Source organism: Antedon mediterranea, chromosome 6 (genome assembly GCF_964355755.1).
Source record: "Antedon mediterranea chromosome 6, ecAntMedi1.1, whole genome shotgun sequence".
Classification (NCBI taxonomy): domain Eukaryota; kingdom Metazoa; phylum Echinodermata; class Crinoidea; order Comatulida; family Antedonidae; genus Antedon; species Antedon mediterranea.
Window position 1 is genome coordinate 28,513,930 of NC_092675.1, and position 18,306 is coordinate 28,532,235.

The following is an 18,306-nucleotide window of genomic DNA, read 5'->3' on the forward strand; positions in this document are numbered from 1 at the left end:
ATGTAGATAACATAGTTATTGAGTGAGTCATGGAATTCAGTGAATCAAATCAAATGCCGGTAGGGGCAAGAGTGCCAAGCTTAACAATTATTCTTTCTTCTATAATTCTACGAGTTGTCTCAGAACCATTACATACCTTAACACCAGAAATGGCATGTAATGTGATCAGCCACTGATCATAACTGGGCCCTCTGGGAGACCAGTCTTTGACTGAAGAGGTTACCCAGTATAAATATATATTTCAATAAGGACCAGAAGGTCCTACTATTTTGTTTGAACATAAAAACATAATTAATATCAAACATCTATTTCTATTACATTTGAATTTCACAAGAAAGTATTCCCTTACATTATGTGTCCCCTGAATATGGGTGTTTCAATGAACGGGTTTGAAGATTTAAAAGAAAATAATAAAGTTCCTTGTGTGTTTATATTTAATTTTATTAACAAAATCCTCAATGTTAAAAATAACATGATCTACCATTCATTCAGTAACAACATATTCTCTTGGTTATCATTCAGATGTGTTAGATTGTTTTAACAATTAAAATTTAGAAACACGTCGATTACCTTTATTGTTAATACAGCCACGTTTATAACAGTAGTTAGTTATCAAAATAACTCTTAAAATATAAAAATAGACAACCATGTGTTTATGCATACATTATAATTGTACTTGTTAATATGCTCATTTTTAGTTCCAAATGACTGTGGTTAACAACATGCATTCAGCTTTTCATAATATGGCATTGATTTCCGTACACACTCTTGTACTATTTTGGGTAACTCCTCAATCGAGGGAAGAGGTTTTGATAATCCTTTCTTAAAACCACCCGCTGTTAAACTATTGGAAAACCAATTATATATAGGTTCTAGATCCCACACAGCCTGGGCCATATTCCATTTTACCTTGGGCTTGCTGTCCCAGTTTAGTAAACCATCGTTATACTCAAACCCAACAGCTTCGCAATATTGTTTTAGAACTTGTTGAGGATCATTTAGCAAATCTTCTGAATTTACAACAAATGGTTTCTTGCCGTTTTCATTCTCAATGTAGCAGTATAGTTCCCAAAGTTCTTGATAGCCTAGGCCTTCTGGAAGCCAACTAATAAAGTTGCCATCTACGTCGTCTGCACCGGTAGATACCATCATATTGTAATAAGACAAGAATGATTTGATTGGATGTCGTATAAGAAATGAGTGTTTGTAGCCTTTAGCGATTTTATCATATCGTTTATGAACGGCATAACCCATGTCTTTTACAAAGACACATTTATTCTCTAGTGATTTATCTTCCAGACTTGCCTTCACTTTATCGTAAGTATACTCCATTTCTGTCGGAGAAGTGTCCTTTGGGATAAGGCGTCCTTCCGGGCCGAAATGTTCAGCGCAGCCGTATGGTTCCAAATATATCGCTACATTATCAATACTTTCCATGCTTCTGGTAAAAGCGGTTGACACGGATCTTGGTAAAGTCCAAAGAAAAACGTGCGCAGTCCTTGATGACGTCATGGTACCCTGTGTTTAAAAAAAATCTGGTTACTGTACGTCAAAATACTAAACGTGTCACGTTTCTTTATTCTACGTCGTGACGTTCTCACGTTACGAAAATAACTGATGACGGTGGTACGTTCCAACATGAGGGTTGCGGACTAGTCTATTATGGTACAGGGATGTTCTATGAACTTTTACATTTCGTATCTAAGAAGCCCTCCCTTTGGAAAGCACGGGCTGTTGTCAGTTTATCTGAGTAAACATCGGCGAAACTACCAAGTGAATAACTATTATGTGACACTAAAATAGCAACAAAAACAATATATATTTAAAGTCACTAGAATTTATCCAGGGGATATACTTACGGTTTAACCAGATAATACAGAATGAACGAAAACGAAAGAAATCGGTTACAATTGTAATCTTAAACCAGGTAGGTCTTATTTCCCTGCTCAAACACAATGCTAAGCATACAATGCAAAGGCTTTTAAAACATAGGCCACGTAACCAAGCCTTGACAACGTTCACTCTTCTCTGACGTAACGGGTTTTTTAACTTATTAACCTGCACCTTAAGAGTTTTACTAGTATATTTTTCAAATATTAACCAATTGTTAACAACTTGTATTATGTAAGCCCTAATTTGTTTCCCCTGTATTTTATCTGTATTATTTAACATGAACAAACAAGTACAATTGCAAACCATGTGTGTTTATAGGAATAATAAATGAATGACTGGTATTATTTAAAATGAATATTTGACAATGAAAGTAAAAAAGCCTACGTCTGTGCTGTTTTGTGTTAATTAGTGTAGCGTGACTGCTGATTAGATAGTTGATAGAATAGTATGACCCGTACATTTGCAATACAAGCAATGCAACATGCATAATACTACTTCGGCCATTAAATCATAGAGATAATATCTCTAGGCCTATGATTAAACAAACAATGAATTGGCCTCTAAGCATTAGACACAGCAAGCGAGTGCAATGCCTAACCAGCCGATAGCATTATTACTTATCGTCACTAAAATGGTGTTTTTCGTCGTCAGGACCTAGAAGCATACTTTACCCTATACAGTAGTCTGTATTCTAGACGGAGTTTTGATTTTAATACCAGTTAATAGATAAATATTTTGGCGTTTCATACGTGTACTACTTCTATTCTTATATCCATGACTGAACTAACTCTCACCAACTTAAGCTTGCAAAAGCCACAAGACTTACTTGGGGGAAGTTTAACTTAATCCAAATGACAAACCTAACTATGGTATGAAGTTAAATCCCATGTTTCCAGTGAACTAGGGAGGTATACATATAAGTGAACCCCAAACTCTTGAAAGTGTTCAACTCACCTAGAAACGATCAGAATTTACAGTACTGTATATATTACTTTACTTGATTTACTTATGTGTCCCTCGAATATTATCTTGTCTACTATAGGCGGAAAACTTGCAGAAAGATATTGTCCTTCTTGCTTGTTTCTTTCGTAAGAACAGTGTCGACGACGCTCTGCAACAATGCGTTTAATTTGACCGAACAATAGAAAGCGTAATAAGCGAATATCCGTCCAATTCAACAATTTCTATGACTCTTTTTGTTAATATTGTCTATTGTCTAGCGGGCTAGAAGTTTTACCTTTTTTCTCTCGCGTATAGGTATGACACGCCATATGTGTCAAACTGTTTATAAATATCATCCCGAATCCTTCGCATTTAAATGTAAGTTGGATACAAAAACTCAATATTTCTTTTGTAATGTTACCCTTCAAATTAGAAACAGCCGTGCACATTATTTGATATCAAACAATACCTACCACTCGACGCATTTATATATACAATTTGCACGGTTGTTTTTATGTCCATTAAAATATAATACGTGATGGCGCTATGTGATTTCTTTATGCATTATCAATTTATAAGAATGATTGCGTAATATAGTATAGGCCTAAGTATGCAATGTTTTCCCGAAGCAGGTTTTGCCAGCAAGATTTTGTTTTGTTTTATGTATCGATAATTCGGACGTACTTCACTTAATTTGACGGATTGATTTATATTAGGACCGATACGATGACGACGATTTTGTATCGATACTGGTGGATCATCTGGAAAATATTGTTTTTGCCTTTCGTGCTTTATTTCATTTCAACTCTTTTTCTTTTTTTTCAGTATTTCTTACAAATAAGTTGACACCATTAATAAGAATGTGTTAAAATAATAAAAGTTCTAAACACTTAATTTATACAAATTACATTCTAAGTATTACAATGAGTACGGTACCTCACAAATACATATACCCATGACTTTAAACAATGCATTAAAATAATGTTTTATACATTTAAAAAATGTTAAATGTCTTATCAACGATACAAATGGTAACCATAAAAAACGCACAAAAAACTTAGGCCTATATTAAAATAGATCAAAACAAAGTAAAGAAACGATCATTCAATTAGGTTTAAGTCAATAAATTAAGAAGTTTTTATTTTATACAAGACGATTTGATCTCGGCTTTAGTTCACATGAATATTCATTATTAACTTGATTTTCGGGAAAATATTCAACAGGCCATCATTGCTGTAAATTCAGTACAAATGAATTTAACTGATGATGTCGTCGTTACGTCATTAAGTGACATGTCATTGAGGCATTTTATTTTTCATTTTATATAGATAAATATTTATTTTACAACCTTTAATAAACTATTTAATTAGAAACAACAATGGAAATTGTTGAAATACAACAATATATTGCTGTATTTTTCATTGTGAAAATATTTTACATATTTTTATATTAGCAAACGATTATGCTGAGTGGATAACTATATTATTTATAAGAGATTCTGTAAGTGTGGCGACTGACTCGCTGTTGTTGGATATATAAATTATGACGTCATGTGAATATCACAAATCACTACACAAATACAAGTGACGTGTAGTTTAGCAAATTGTGTTCATTTTAAACCAAAGTTATACAGGCTATATTGCTTAATCTAAAACTGTGAAGGACGTAGGTCTGCTTAACTATAGAGAAGAAGACATCAACATATTCTTCATGGCTGAAAATGATTCCGAAAAACGTTTCTGCGTCAAACAATTTACAATTTCAACTTTTTGGGCTGAGACAAAAGAGTTATTAAAAATAGGATGGATACTGGTAAGTAGAATAATTAAACTCTTTCCGATGGACTTTTTTAAAACAGCAAATATGTCCTCAAACCAGATTTGTTTTCAAAAAATTCAAGTTTAAAATTTTGAAGAAAAGACATAGGCCTACAGAAACATACAGAAAAGCAAACTCTCCGGAAAAAAAATCACAGTTTATTAGTTTCTGTAGTAAGGTATTATGGAGGGAGATGGCCCTCGATCAACCCTCCTCCTTTTTGCATCCGGAAATAACTACATTTTCAAATAACACTCTTTTCATGTATATGTTTTCTTTTTATCCCACTTTTTTGTTTTGGCTTTTGACAAAAGTAGAGCCTAGGCCTAATATAATATATTGATTAGCATGTTTTCTTGTCATATTGTATTGTTGTGAGGAAACTTAATGATTCAGCTTCGGCTGGATGGACCACCCTCGTAAATTATTGTTGAAATAAAAAATTAATAAATACCAGTTTCTCTCGAGATCATCATACCATTTGTTATAGATAATGTGGAGGTTTTTTTTATCTGATTTTTTGTTCTAATCCGGACAGTCATTTAACATACAGTTGTAAGCAGCATCATGTTAATAAAATCTCTCTCTCTTCTACCCATAGAGTATATTTATGTTATTGGAATACTCATTGGTCACAACAAGTATTTTATTTTGTGGACGATTAGGACAGACAGAGATGGCTTCAGCAGGAATGGCTCAATCGGTAGGTGATTTATATTTAAATATAAATATGGAGCAATAATAACATCATATAAAATCATAACCAAGGCATGGAATGCTCACTTGCATATTTTATTTTATTCAATCGAAACCAACATCGATAATTACCGCCACTAACAGGTTTGAAACATAAAACAATACAACATTAAAAACGTTTAACAATAAAATACAAATATACATATAAACATATATCAGCATGCCATAAACACTTGCGATTTAAAATGTATAATAATCAAACAGGTTATGCAGGCTGTTTAAGAAGTGAACACACTCTTCCTCTTAAAATAACCAAGCCTATCAGTAAAAATCAATATTATTGCAATTTATATTATTAAATATAGTCTATGAAGAAATTTAATAATGCTTCCATAGCGCCGTAATATATTATGTTGAAGATTGCGGGAAGCTGTTTTAGTAGTTCGTTTATAATAGGCCTAATATCTGTTTTATTTTGTTGACAGATAATTTCTGTTTTCTGCTTTATGCCAGGATACGGCATGGTGACTGTATGTAACACATATTTTTCTACTGTAAGTAGGCTTTGCAGTAGTGATTTATTCAATCAACGGCTGTCTACACTAACAAACTTTATGTGACGACAAAATGTGATGTGCCCATTATTGAACATGATGATGTCATATCACTACTATATTTTGCCATAATCACTACCATATTTAAGCACATCAAACTTGTTCGTTAGTATTGACAGAGCTTTAGAAAACTACGACCATTATACATCTGTATAATCTTCTTAAGTGTGTGTTATTCCATTTGCTTTGATATCATTACTTAAAAACAAACGAGGGTTTTAAATTAATATAAAAATGTTATTTAAAACTATTATATTTTCTGTTGTATGGTTCAACAGGGATTCAGCTCCAAAGATAACAGAAAACAAATCATATTTCTTCACAAAGCATTGCTACTTTCCATAATTGTTACATTGTTGTGTTGGGCGATTCTCATCAATACGGAGAGTTTACTTTATCTTCTGAAGCAGGATGAACACGTCAGAATGTAAGTGCTTACTATTGTGACTATACACTGTAAAAATATTGTTTAGATCGTAAACATGTATTTTGTACCAACACATTTAGCCTTAAACATGTTTAGATATAAAACAAGTTTAGGTTCTAAACACATTCTAAACATGCAGTGTGTATCCAACTCAACACATCAGTGTTGATTGTTAAACATGTGGAGCAATTATAAAGACACGTTTATGTTTTAAACGTGTTTAATGTATGGAGCTTTTTTCCGCCACAGTAAAATCGTATGCACGCAACTCTAAAGCTTGGTTCCCACTAGCGACGTAACGCAAGGACGTAACGCAACGCAAGTGAATTGACCAATCACAAGCGATGGCTTATTCGCTTGTGATTGCTAACTGTCTATAACTTCGCTTGTCATTGGTTAAAACGCTTGCGTTGCGTTTACGTCCTTGCGTTACGTTCTAGTGGGAACCAAGCTTCAACACGTACCTAAACATGTTGACAGAACATAATAATAATATTAGTTGACTGCTAAATGAGTGGAGGAAAGCAACATGTAGCTATAAACACGTTTAGTGTTTAAACACGCTAAACATGTATGTTTAAAGCTAAATGTGTGGGGAAAATGGGTACAAAATACATGTTTAAGATCTAAACACTATTTTAACAGTGTAGGCTTGTTTCCCACCAAGGACGTAAGCGGACCGCAAGTAATCTGACCAATCACGACGCGATGGATCGCACGATCTGTCGCTTGTGATTGGTTATCTTATTTACGTTGCGTCCAATTGGAAAACAATCATTTGTTTCAATAGTACATACAAATAGGCCTACATACATTAAAAACAGCGCAAAAGTTAATCAATGAGGAGGAATTACCCAAATATTACTTTAAAAATAGTGTTTTAGTGTCACAGAGAAATACCTAAAACAGTACCAATTCAGATTCAGGTGGGCCTATGTTTCTTCCTTGTGGAAATACATGACAGGCACAATCGCTCACAAGTTGCAACATTTCTAGAAATTTACTGTACATCAAACTTCATAAAATATGATAAATTGCATACATTTTACAATAGGTTAACATTCGGGAGTCGATATAAATTAATGATTTGTCTATTTTGTTGATGATGCGCATGAAGTAAATGACGTATTTTTCACCAAATGTCCCGAGTGTCTCTTTTAACACTTGGTTATCACAACTTGGCTTGTCTAATTCTCTCAAATATTAAATCCCGAGAGATACCAAAGTCTCATCATGGACACAAAGTAAATAAATAATTTATCCATTTATAATCAATTATTTATTTGCTCATTTTAAGAATATTTTATTGATTATCTCGTCAGTTTGGTTAAAACTAAATTATCTAAAAAATAAATAGTTTGTTTTGTTTTTCGAGAGGTCTCTGACTTTTGAAATTATTAATTTTAGAATGGTTGGCCAATTCGTTCGTGTTTATTTAGCTGCAGTTCCGGTAAGTAATTAAAATTTAATTTAAGTAAATTAAATTTGTGTTATAAAAAATTTAAAAATGATAACGATTGTAAAATACTGTATATACTATGAAAGTACTCAGTACCATATGCATACGGTATATTTATATATGGACTGGTTCAACAATTTTGTACCGATATTGTATGAAGTTAGAATGGCGTTAAATAGATAGATTTCTTGAATTTTTTAAGCAACTAACCATATAGTAAGTTCTTTAATAAAATAATGCTGTTGATACAACATAACAGTTACTTTATTAATATTCAAATTAAGTTGTAGAAACTAGTTTGAATGTTTGGCTATACCATCCTTGTGTCCTGGCCTTCTAAATGCTGGTTAGCCTAGCAATCTTGTGTCTGAAGTGAAACAGGATTATAAGGTTTCAGAGGAGATGTGTTCATTTTGCTGACGTCGACATGTCAACAAATTTGAACAATAAAGTGTAGTGTAGTTTCCGTATTTTTACCTACACAGTGTATATAAACAGCTTACTGTATATTTTACATAATAATATACACAATTCAAATCACTATAAACGCATATGCTTCAGGTCATAGGATGGCATACTGCGCAGGTTACGTTTGCGCGGATAATCTAAGATTCTTTTTGTACCGGTAAGGCCTACAGTTTTATATCTTCAATCACAAAGATCATACTAAAATCTAGTTTTTTAGCAAAATGTCAGTCATACACATTGTATTTTTATCCTTAAAAGTGAAATAATTCACTATTTAGGGTTTTATGACCGTAAATATAAGCTAAAACACAATATTTTAGGCATTGTTTGCATCGTTTGTGCTGAGTCGTTTCTTGCAATGTCGAAACCACGTGATGATAACGATGCTCGCTATGATGCTGGCTGCAGTCGTAAACATTCTGCTGCAGTATGTCTTCGTCATTGTCATCGGTGGTGGAATAAGGTATATTTACTCAACCCGTAAATATTTGTAAATATGTGTGTATATATTTACCAAAAGATATTTGTAGTATAATTGTGTTAGCTTAATTGTGTATCACTCAATAGGTGTAGGCCTTTCAATATTATTTTGCAGGGTTTGGCAGAGTCAAATATCAGACCGCTAACGTCTTAATTTGAACAAAATTGGATCAAAACGAACTTAATAACCAAATAACTATTTATCAACGTATTAATATTGCATTGCTTACGTCACATTATTGACTTACAACATATCATCTATAATACCTACCCTGTCTACCTGACAAGGTAGACATTATTGACATACAACATTTACATCTAAGTTTTGCGCAAGAATATTGGGATATAATACTATATAAAACTCGAAAGAAATGACTCGAATTTATACATTCATTTATGTATCTCTGTTTTTGTATCGATCGAGCTCTTGCTTCGTATTAAGTCAAACACGCAGATTAATTATATTTTCATATACACCTACATAACAGTATGCCTACACTCGACTCAGCAATGCCAAAAAATGTCACATTTTGTGTTCACATGTCCATGTCCAAGTCTGAATTCCACAGTTCCATAGTTATTCATACTCTGTCCTCTGTCCATTCTTTTTTAAGCTCTGTCTACACTATCAAACTAGTTTGACAAAAAAATGTGATGTGCCCAAATATGCTAGTAATATTCCCCAAATATGCTAGTGGATGACATCATCATGACCATATATGGGCACATCACATTTTTGTTGTCACATAAAGTTTGACAGTGTAGACAAAGCTTAATAGCACTGCATATATTAATACATTTAATTTATATATTATATATTATACTGTGTATATTTCATATTTTGATTCCTCTCTATGTTATGTTACAAACCCTTTATGAGAGTATCTTTTTTGTCTGTTTTATATTTTTGGACAAAAAATAAATGTATGTAGGTATTAGTGTGTATGAGGTATGTCTTTTGACTCGAGTGTATGCATGTACACCATTCATTGCAAAAAATAGAATATAATATTATTATACATCTTTGACTGTAACTAAAATTATATCAACATTTCATTTTTTAAATTATTTAATACATTTCAGCTATTCTTCAGGTGCATTGGTGATTTCTCAATACGTCTATCTTGGAACAATATGTATTTATATGTATAGATATGAAAATATAACTGGTATGTAAGAGAATATTTATGTAGATAATTTTAGTGAAGTTGATTTATGATGGCAATGCTGCTAAGCCTAATGAAATGACAGTGATGCGGATGTGATGCTGAAGAACATTTTTGCTAATAATAATTATAATAAAATAAATAAAAGGATTTGGTGGTGGTGGTGGTAATGATTATGATTATGGTGATGAGGATTAATGATGATGATAATGATTATGATCATGATGATCATGCTGATGATGATGAAGATCATGATAATGATGATGATGATGTTGATGATGATTGGATGATGATGATGATGTTGATCATACTGATGACGATTATGGTGATGACGTTGATGATTATGATGATGATAATGATGATGATAACTGATAATGACAAATCTTGAATGATGATGATTATGATAATGATGATGATGTTGATGATACTGATGATGGCGATTATGGTGATGATCATTATGATGATGATTATGATGATGTTGATCATACTGATGATGATGATGATTATGATGATGATTATGATGATGATATTGATGATACTGATGATGACGATTATGGTGATGATGATTATGATGATGATGATAATAATAATGATGACTATGATGATGATGATAACTGATAATGACAAATCTTGAATGTTGATGATGATCATTATCATGATAATGATGATGTAGATGATACTGATGATGACGATTATTATGATGTTGATGATACTGATAATGCTGATGATGATTATGATGGTAATGATGATTATGATGATGATTATAACAAATATTGAATGTCCTTCACAGTTTGGAGCAGTGAAGCCCTAGAAGACTGGTATGAGTTCACGTCAATCGGCGTACACGGTTGCCTTATGGTTGAACTGGAAATACTAGTATTCGAGGCTGGATACTTTTTATGTGGTAAGACTTTATCATTATTAATATCTCATATCGATCGAAAAAAATTGCCGCAGGCCCTACTCATCGGAATTAGAGAGCCCGGTTCGATAAGTATTACGTGTCATTTTCCCCCGCATTCCAGCATGCATTTCATTAGTAGTGCGTCATTTTGAATAAGTGCTTCTCTAAGATTAAATGTATAAGTGCTTGGGTGTTCATTCCTGAGTAAAGTAGTATACAATTATTAGTAACAGGGTTTTGGTACAGTTTCATTGAAATATGTATTTTATTTCAGCAGTTGTATTAATATATTTTCAAAATAAGCCTTGATATTTAGCTCCACAATCTCTAGCAGAATTGTCTAGCTCCAATAATAATATAATATAGTATCCTGGATTTTTATAGCGCCTAATGTTGTGAAACCTCTAAGCGCTGTACATTAACTATACGATAAAAGAGATACCATAAACCTTACAGTCTTAATAAATTAATATTTCAACGTAAAGTATAATGTATTTTTTTAGCAATTTGTTTGTGATCAATACTTACCAGTAATATTAGAAAAGAAAATGATTAATATAAATGTGTTTCCCAAACCATACGCTCTTACGTCATCAATATGGTCTACCGAAGGTCATTTATTGTATTATTGTATTCATTTATGTGATATTTTGTCTCGTCAGCATATACTTTAATAAATAAATAATAGGACAAGCAACCTTTAAATGTCAATCCAACGTCAGCATTGAATTTTATTTGGAAGCATATTGATTTGAGGATATGTGGGATTTTTTAAGGCATAGAGAACATTAACAAAATATTGTATAAATTATCATTCTATTGGAATTTAAAGTATCGTGTCAATAATTATCAATGTTCATTACATATTTATAAACAAAATGAAAAACAAACATTTACATGAAATTCAAAAAATATATCTTAAATATCTTGTTCAAGCTTGGTGTTCAAACCATTGAGAAAATTAAGTACCGTAAATACTAAGTAGGCCTACCATAAACATTAAGTATACCGTAAATATTAAGTACCGTAAACATTAAGTACCGTAAACATTAAGTACAGTTGCTAATTACCGTAACATTGCTGTGTTAAATGAATTCAATTATAATAAGTTACGAAACAAATAATTAATAGTCGGTGTTCTTTTTTTCTAGGAACGTTTGATGCAGTGTCTGTGGGCGTCTTTGGAGCTGTTTATATCTTGATATTCTACACTTTTATGGTAAGTGGCTTGGCTTTGACTAATTTACACAGGCGAGCGGGAACGGGTAATTAAAATATAGAATCTATGTTATTTCTTATGACTATTTACAGACGGACGGTTTCCACCGCCCAGGATAGATACAGACTCTATGTGGGACAAGCTACGGTACGCGGTTTTCCGCTCGTCTGTGTAAATTGGCCTTTAATATCTATCCACACAAAGCGCTTTTTAAAGTGCATCTAAGCACAATTCTTCCATGATCTAAATGGTCTCTAACTAAAGCTTGGTTCCCACTAGAACGTAACGCAAGGACGTAAACGCAACGCAAGCGTTTTAACCAATGACAAGCGAAGTTATAGACAGTTAGCAATTACAAGCGAATAAGCCATCGCTTGTGATTGGTCAACTCACTTACGTTGCGTTACGTCCTTGTCTTGCGTCTCAAGTGAGAACCAAGCATAACGTTTATTTTATGACGTTTGTTCTGTGACGTTTGTTCTATAACGTTTGTTTTCAAAATATAACTCAGATATGTTCCGGAGTTGCATCAGCATTGGCTATTCGTATTGGATATAGTTTGGGGGTCAACGAAAGTGGTCAAGCTAAAGTATCCATGCAAGTGGCATTTATATTGTGTTGTAAGTATAACATTGTATAATTTATGCAGGAGTTCAAGTTATTAAAAAATGTATAAATCTTTGGATTGTGTCAATCATTGTATCTGTTATAGCGTTAAGTCTGCCCTTTTCACAATGATTTTGACACCTTATTTAACTTTTGATTCGTGTGAATGTTCTTGTTGATGTGTTTTATTGTACAGTTTGTTATATGTTTCTCCTAAGGGAGGTGAATAAATTTGAATTGAATTTGAATTATAGGACATAATTTTATTGCATGCTACGCAGCAAAAAAAATGTGAAAAATGTTGGATTAATCATAATAATTATATTCACAACCGAATAATTTTAGCCATACCTAAGATTTATTTCACAAATTTATCGTAAAATCAAAATTATGTAACACACAAAAAACATTTTCCAAAAAGTATGAAACATTGGGAAACGATAGATCGATAACTATTGCTGGAATGTATGATCAATAATTTCATTTTTAATGTTTCTTTTTACAGGGGTTTATGCTGTTATCACATCGATAGTAATATTTTCATGTCAGAATTACATAGGATACATATTCACTAATGATAAGTAAGTATTAAAATAATTATGGGTTGCCAATCTAAAAATCTTCACGCAACACTGTGCACTTTAAACGAGAAGTAAAAACAATCGTTTTCACGAGTAGACCTACGCAATGCAAGGACCTACGCGTAATAATGCTTGGTTCCCTATGTATTGAATCTAAAGCTTGGTTCCCACTAGCGACGCAACGTAACGCAACGTAAGAACATTCCCTTCCAATAATTGCGTTTGCCCCCGCCTGCGTGAAATCAAACCTGCGATGTTTGCGCAGTAGCCTACTGTTGCGTTGTCGGTTCCCACCTGTGATTACACAATACAGCACTTTGCCTCAATACGTCGCTGCCTTGCGTTACATTGCGTCGCTAGTGGGAACCACGCTTTAAGATATAACGGAGAGAAAAGATCTATGTATTGAATCTTATGAATGTATTTTTATTGAAATAATTGAAAAAATGTGGTGTTTTGTCTGGAAATTTTGATTTGATAACAATAAAAAAATAAAATAAATACGAATAATATTTATTAATTTATTGTAGGGTCATCTGTTAATAAATTTTTATTTTTTTTTTGGTTTTATGACAAATTAATTAATATGTGTATTTTGTATTAACCGATTAAAGAGAGGTTATTGACGGAATTGCAAAGATTGCTCCATTGTTGATCATCTTTGAAATAAGTGATCTAACGAGTGTAAGTATTACCCGAGTTTTTATTCATAGAGTATCACATCCAGTGTGGAAAATACAAGTTGTATATTCATAGAGTATCAAGTAACACATATTAATCAATTGGATATCAAATAACAATATCGTAAATCAAAAAATCAAAACTCTTTGAAAAGAAAAGAACTCATGTATGCATAATCTGGCTACATGTCTACACAAACGTGTTACGAATGTGAAATATTTCGACATTATTATGTTATAACCATGAATGATGGGCCATGATGACGTATTATTATACGAACATACGGGTTACAATGACCTTGAATATCGTAATTGCCCTTAAATTTGTTAACTATATAAAGCTAAAAGGAAAAAAAACACGAAAAGTGAAATATTTAATGGCAAATGCCGTAAAATCGTAAGCCTGTTTTTTTCAGTTAGGCTTAGGCCTATATCAAAATAATTATTTTTTTAATCCAGAAGTTAAATTGGAATTTACTAACATAAAAACGAACAATAAAGACAATTAATCCACTGGTTGGGCTTCTAAGCACCGTATAAGATTGTGTATTCTGGACTGAAAATCCCGTAGTAGGCGTCATACATACTGTGTATGGCTGTTTCAAATACAATCACTGTAGTAGTAATAATAATAGGCATATTAGATTAAATGAAAATAATATTTTTTTTTTACAAAAATTGTTGAGAGCTTTACACATTTTTGGTGAATGATAAGAGTAGGAGGTGCGCTAATTACTCGTTTGAAATACATTTCTTTTAGAACATTGCAAAGGGAGCTGTGCAGGGGTGTGGGCGACAGGGTGCGGGTGCACTCATCGCCTTTATTGCTTATTATTTCATCGGTCTTCCATTGTGCGTGTATCTGGTATTGTTTCAAAAACAGAAAGCTGAAGGTAATTTATATGATTTCATATTTAGTCATATATCAGGCACAGAGATTTTATACAAAATAATTAGGCTAGCCCTACAAAAACTAATAAAAATATTATGTAAGGAAAAAAACATAAATGCATAAATCCATGTTTTAAGATTTGAACACTACATTCATTTTGTTCCGAACGTAGCGGACAATGGGTCCGTTTACACTACGGCGCCGTCTTTCGTCGGAACGAATGCGAATGTGGTTTTTTTGTTGTGGATTATTAAATATTACTATATTAATATAGGAATGTGGATTGGACTCTGTGTCGGGAATGGGTTGCAAGCTACGTTTTTTCTAATCTACACTCTATCTATCAACTGGGAAAAAGAAGCGAGTTTGGTATGATCTTCATTATAATAATTATTTTATATACAAAATAATATTAAGTACTAATATTTGGTTCCCACTAGCGACGCAATGTAACGCAATCTACGCAACGTAAGAAAATACTCTTCCAATCATTGCGTTTGCCCCCGCCTGCGTAAACAAACTTGCAATTTTTGCGTCGTCGGTTCCCATTTGTGATTACGCAATACATCATTTTGCGTAAATACGTCGTTGCGTTGCGTTCTAGTTGGAACCCCGCTTTATGATTACGCAATACAGCACTTTGCGTCGATACGTCGCTGCAATGCGTTTTAGTGGGAACAACTAACAAAACATAGATTTTAAACGTAATTTTTAAGTTACTGTATTATTTTATGTGCCTGTTGCGAGTTTTCTTCGCCTTCTTGCTGGTGGTCCTTTTCAAATCTTTTTAATTACATTTGAGACAACAATATTTATGGAATTTCGGTCTGTTCATATTGCATAACTAATAGTAATAACGTATTAAGTAGACGCTATAAATATAATGTGACTGTGAAAATTCAAGTGTGACGTTTATTCATCTAAGGAATGCACATGTAAATATATTATGACTTTTAATATATTATTAATCCATGCATAGACTGCGTTCTTGTGAAAAACGTCAATGTATATATGAGCGTCGAAATATTTAACATCAATATGGATTAAAGTCAATATATGTATAAATATAACGTTGATGTATGTCAATGTGTTTAAGTCTTCAACGTCAATGGATTAACGTCAATGGATTAACGTAGATATCAGTGGATTAAGCTAAGCTTAGTTCTCACTGGCGACGAAACGTAACGCAATCTACGCAACGTAAGAAAATGCCCTTTCAATCATTGTGTTTCCGCCCGCCTGCGTGAAATCAAACCTACGATTTTAGCAGCACTATTGCATCGTCGGTCGGTTCCCACTTGTAAATACGCAATACAGCACTTCGCGTCGATACGTTGATGCTTTGCGTTCTAGTGAGAACCGCGCTTTACTGTCAATGATGAATATACGTTGATGTATGTCATGTGTTAAAGTCTCCAACGTCAATGGATTAACGTAGATATCGGTGGATTAACGTCAATGTATGAATAAGACGTTGATGTATGTCAATGTATTTAAGCGTTCAACGTCAATGGATTAACGTCAGTGGATTAACGTGGATATCGGTGGATTAACGTCAATATATAAATGTAACGTCGATGTTTGTCAATGTGTTAAAGTGGATTAACGTCAATGGATTAACGTCAATGGTTTAACGTCAATGGTTTAACGTCAATGGATTAACATAGATATCGGTGGATTAACGTCAATGTATAAATGGAACGTTGATGTATGTCAATGTGTCTTCAACGTCAATGGATCAGCGTAGACATCAGTGGATTAACGTAAAAGTATTAACGTCAACACGTCAACAAAACGTAATAAAACAACAAGATAGAGTTGCAACCTTTGACACATTTCTTATATTTTCTACATTGTAATATTTAAACATTTATAAAACCTTTAATATTTTAATTTAGAGCCAAGAAAGAATACGTCTTACCAGATCAGGAGAAACGATCAGGCATAATTCTAACGCAGTGTTGATGGGTAAGGATGTAGAAACAATGCTGAATGACAACAACGGAATCATGTTGAATGATCTCAATCAGAAGGAATCAGAAGAAACATCTCCTCTCGTTGGAAGTTTTCATTTAAATCGTAGAACAATTTACGTTCGTATGATGAACTACGGGACGGCTCTTGTCGTCTGCGTTGTAGGAATTTCTATATACCTATTATAACACACATTCTTGGAAAAATTATCCATTCCATCCAATTAGTTATACAACTGCAGGGCCCTATCTGTGTTTTTAGGTTTGTACTGTGTGTGGGTTACCCGGTTGCGATTTTATTTTTCGTACACACCTTATGAATATGACTAATGAATATATGTTTATTTTGTGACGTTTCATGAGAGGTCCCAACTTATGTACGAAAAGAAATATCGCTACCCGGTTAGTACTATTCTAATTCAATGTAGTTCTCTTGTAGTGGTTGTTCAAGGCATTTACCAAGAATAATCGAAATATTTGTGCACTCTATAGACTATTTATAAAAGGATGTCTAGCCCAGACTTCTATTTGGATATAAAGTATAAAGGCCTACATGTGCCTAGTTTATATTTTTTATTATTATTATTAATCAAGCAACAGGACACTCTGAGTTAGCCTTGCCAAGATATGAACTCGTAAAATTAACGGTCCTTTGATCCTATGTCTGGTTGCGACAAATAACATGAACAGTATTGTACTATGTATGCCTACATTCTCCGCCGTGTGGAACTGATCGTGTCGCAGCCACAGATAAATTCTTTGATCTCCGGAGCTCAGCATCCTGTTCGATTGCCTTGTTCATATTCACATTTTTTCCCTTTTAATCTTTATTGTCAATATAGCTTCTAGTTTTCCTGTCATGTCGACAAACATTATTATTTTATCTACTTTTTTATTTATGCAAAATATCTGTATTATTTTGTTGAATGTGTTGATAAATAAATCAAACAATATTAACCCAAGAGATAATATTAATGCAGTCGACAGTCTTTTTATCCATGTGCCGTTGACAAGGGGTTTCCAGAAAGAAACAAAATGTTCATCATTTAATGTTCAAGCAAGTTACAAACTAGACGTTTACCATAGCCCTAATTTTATCACTTGAACTTAAGTCCAATGTTTTTTAAGTCTAATAATATATATAAGTGAAGAATATGAAAAATTTTAAAAATGTAGTCCCTCAAAAAATGATAAAATTAGACTTTGAATAGGCCTACTGATCAGTTTGCAGTTGATAACAGTTATTAATTTTCCATATAATGATTTCACTTATAAAAAGATAAAATAAACGAGGAAAACTAACCAAAAACCATTTTCGAACAGACTATTTTGCTTTAAATTACAGGGTATTTTTCAACTTTTATGTGACATTAAAATGTGACAAATGACAAAGATATAAAAACGCAACGATAATTTTCAAGACAGCAGAGTTTGTTTTTAACCTTTTCTATAGAGGGCGTAGACAGACTCCGCTCCGCGCCCCCGTCG

The 18,306-nt window shown here is 33.0% G+C and overlaps 2 protein-coding genes across 4 annotated transcripts; one reads left to right on the forward strand and one right to left on the reverse strand.

Annotated features, from left to right (window-relative positions):
• On the reverse strand, nt 1-3,064 carry LOC140052000 (uncharacterized). 3 transcript variants are annotated; one of them, XM_072097369.1, is made up of 2 exons: nt 2,848-3,064; nt 1-1,518 (listed from the first exon to the last, which is right to left on the reverse strand). In XM_072097369.1, the coding sequence occupies exon 2, from the start codon at nt 1,510-1,512 to the stop codon at nt 715-717; it is 798 nt and encodes a 265-aa protein (XP_071953470.1). In that variant the 5' UTR covers nt 1,513-1,518; nt 2,848-3,064; the 3' UTR covers nt 1-714. The 3 variants fall into 3 exon arrangements, with proteins under 3 accessions (XP_071953470.1, XP_071953472.1, XP_071953473.1); XM_072097371.1 differs by lacking the exon at nt 2,848-3,064 and adding an exon at nt 2,565-2,594; XM_072097372.1 differs by lacking the exon at nt 2,848-3,064 and adding an exon at nt 1,860-2,000.
• A 6,731-nt stretch (nt 3,065-9,795) lies between these two features.
• On the forward strand, nt 9,796-17,675 carry LOC140051723 (multidrug and toxin extrusion protein 1-like). Its single transcript, XM_072097018.1, has 9 exons — nt 9,796-9,966; nt 10,754-10,867; nt 12,019-12,086; nt 12,598-12,706; nt 13,198-13,273; nt 13,888-13,957; nt 14,714-14,846; nt 15,120-15,214; nt 16,744-17,675. Exons 1-9 carry the CDS (start codon nt 9,942-9,944, stop codon nt 17,005-17,007), a joined length of 954 nt encoding a protein of 317 aa, XP_071953119.1. The 5' UTR covers nt 9,796-9,941; the 3' UTR covers nt 17,008-17,675.
• Nucleotides 17,676-18,306: the final 631 nt, after the last annotated feature.

Bases quoted from the DNA above. Each gene is read 5' to 3' on its own strand.
- LOC140052000 (XM_072097369.1), bottom strand. From the start codon at position 1,512: ATGACGTCATCAAGGACTGCGCACGTTTTTCTTTGGACTTTACCAAGA.
- LOC140051723 (XM_072097018.1), top strand. From the start codon at position 9,942: ATGTATAGATATGAAAATATAACTG. The intron at 10,868-12,018 runs GTAAGACTTTAT...CTTTTTTTCTAG, and splicing joins GGCTGGATACTTTTTATGTG to GAACGTTTGATGCAGTGTCT. The intron at 12,087-12,597 runs GTAAGTGGCTTG...AATATAACTCAG, and splicing joins TGATATTCTACACTTTTATG to ATATGTTCCGGAGTTGCATC.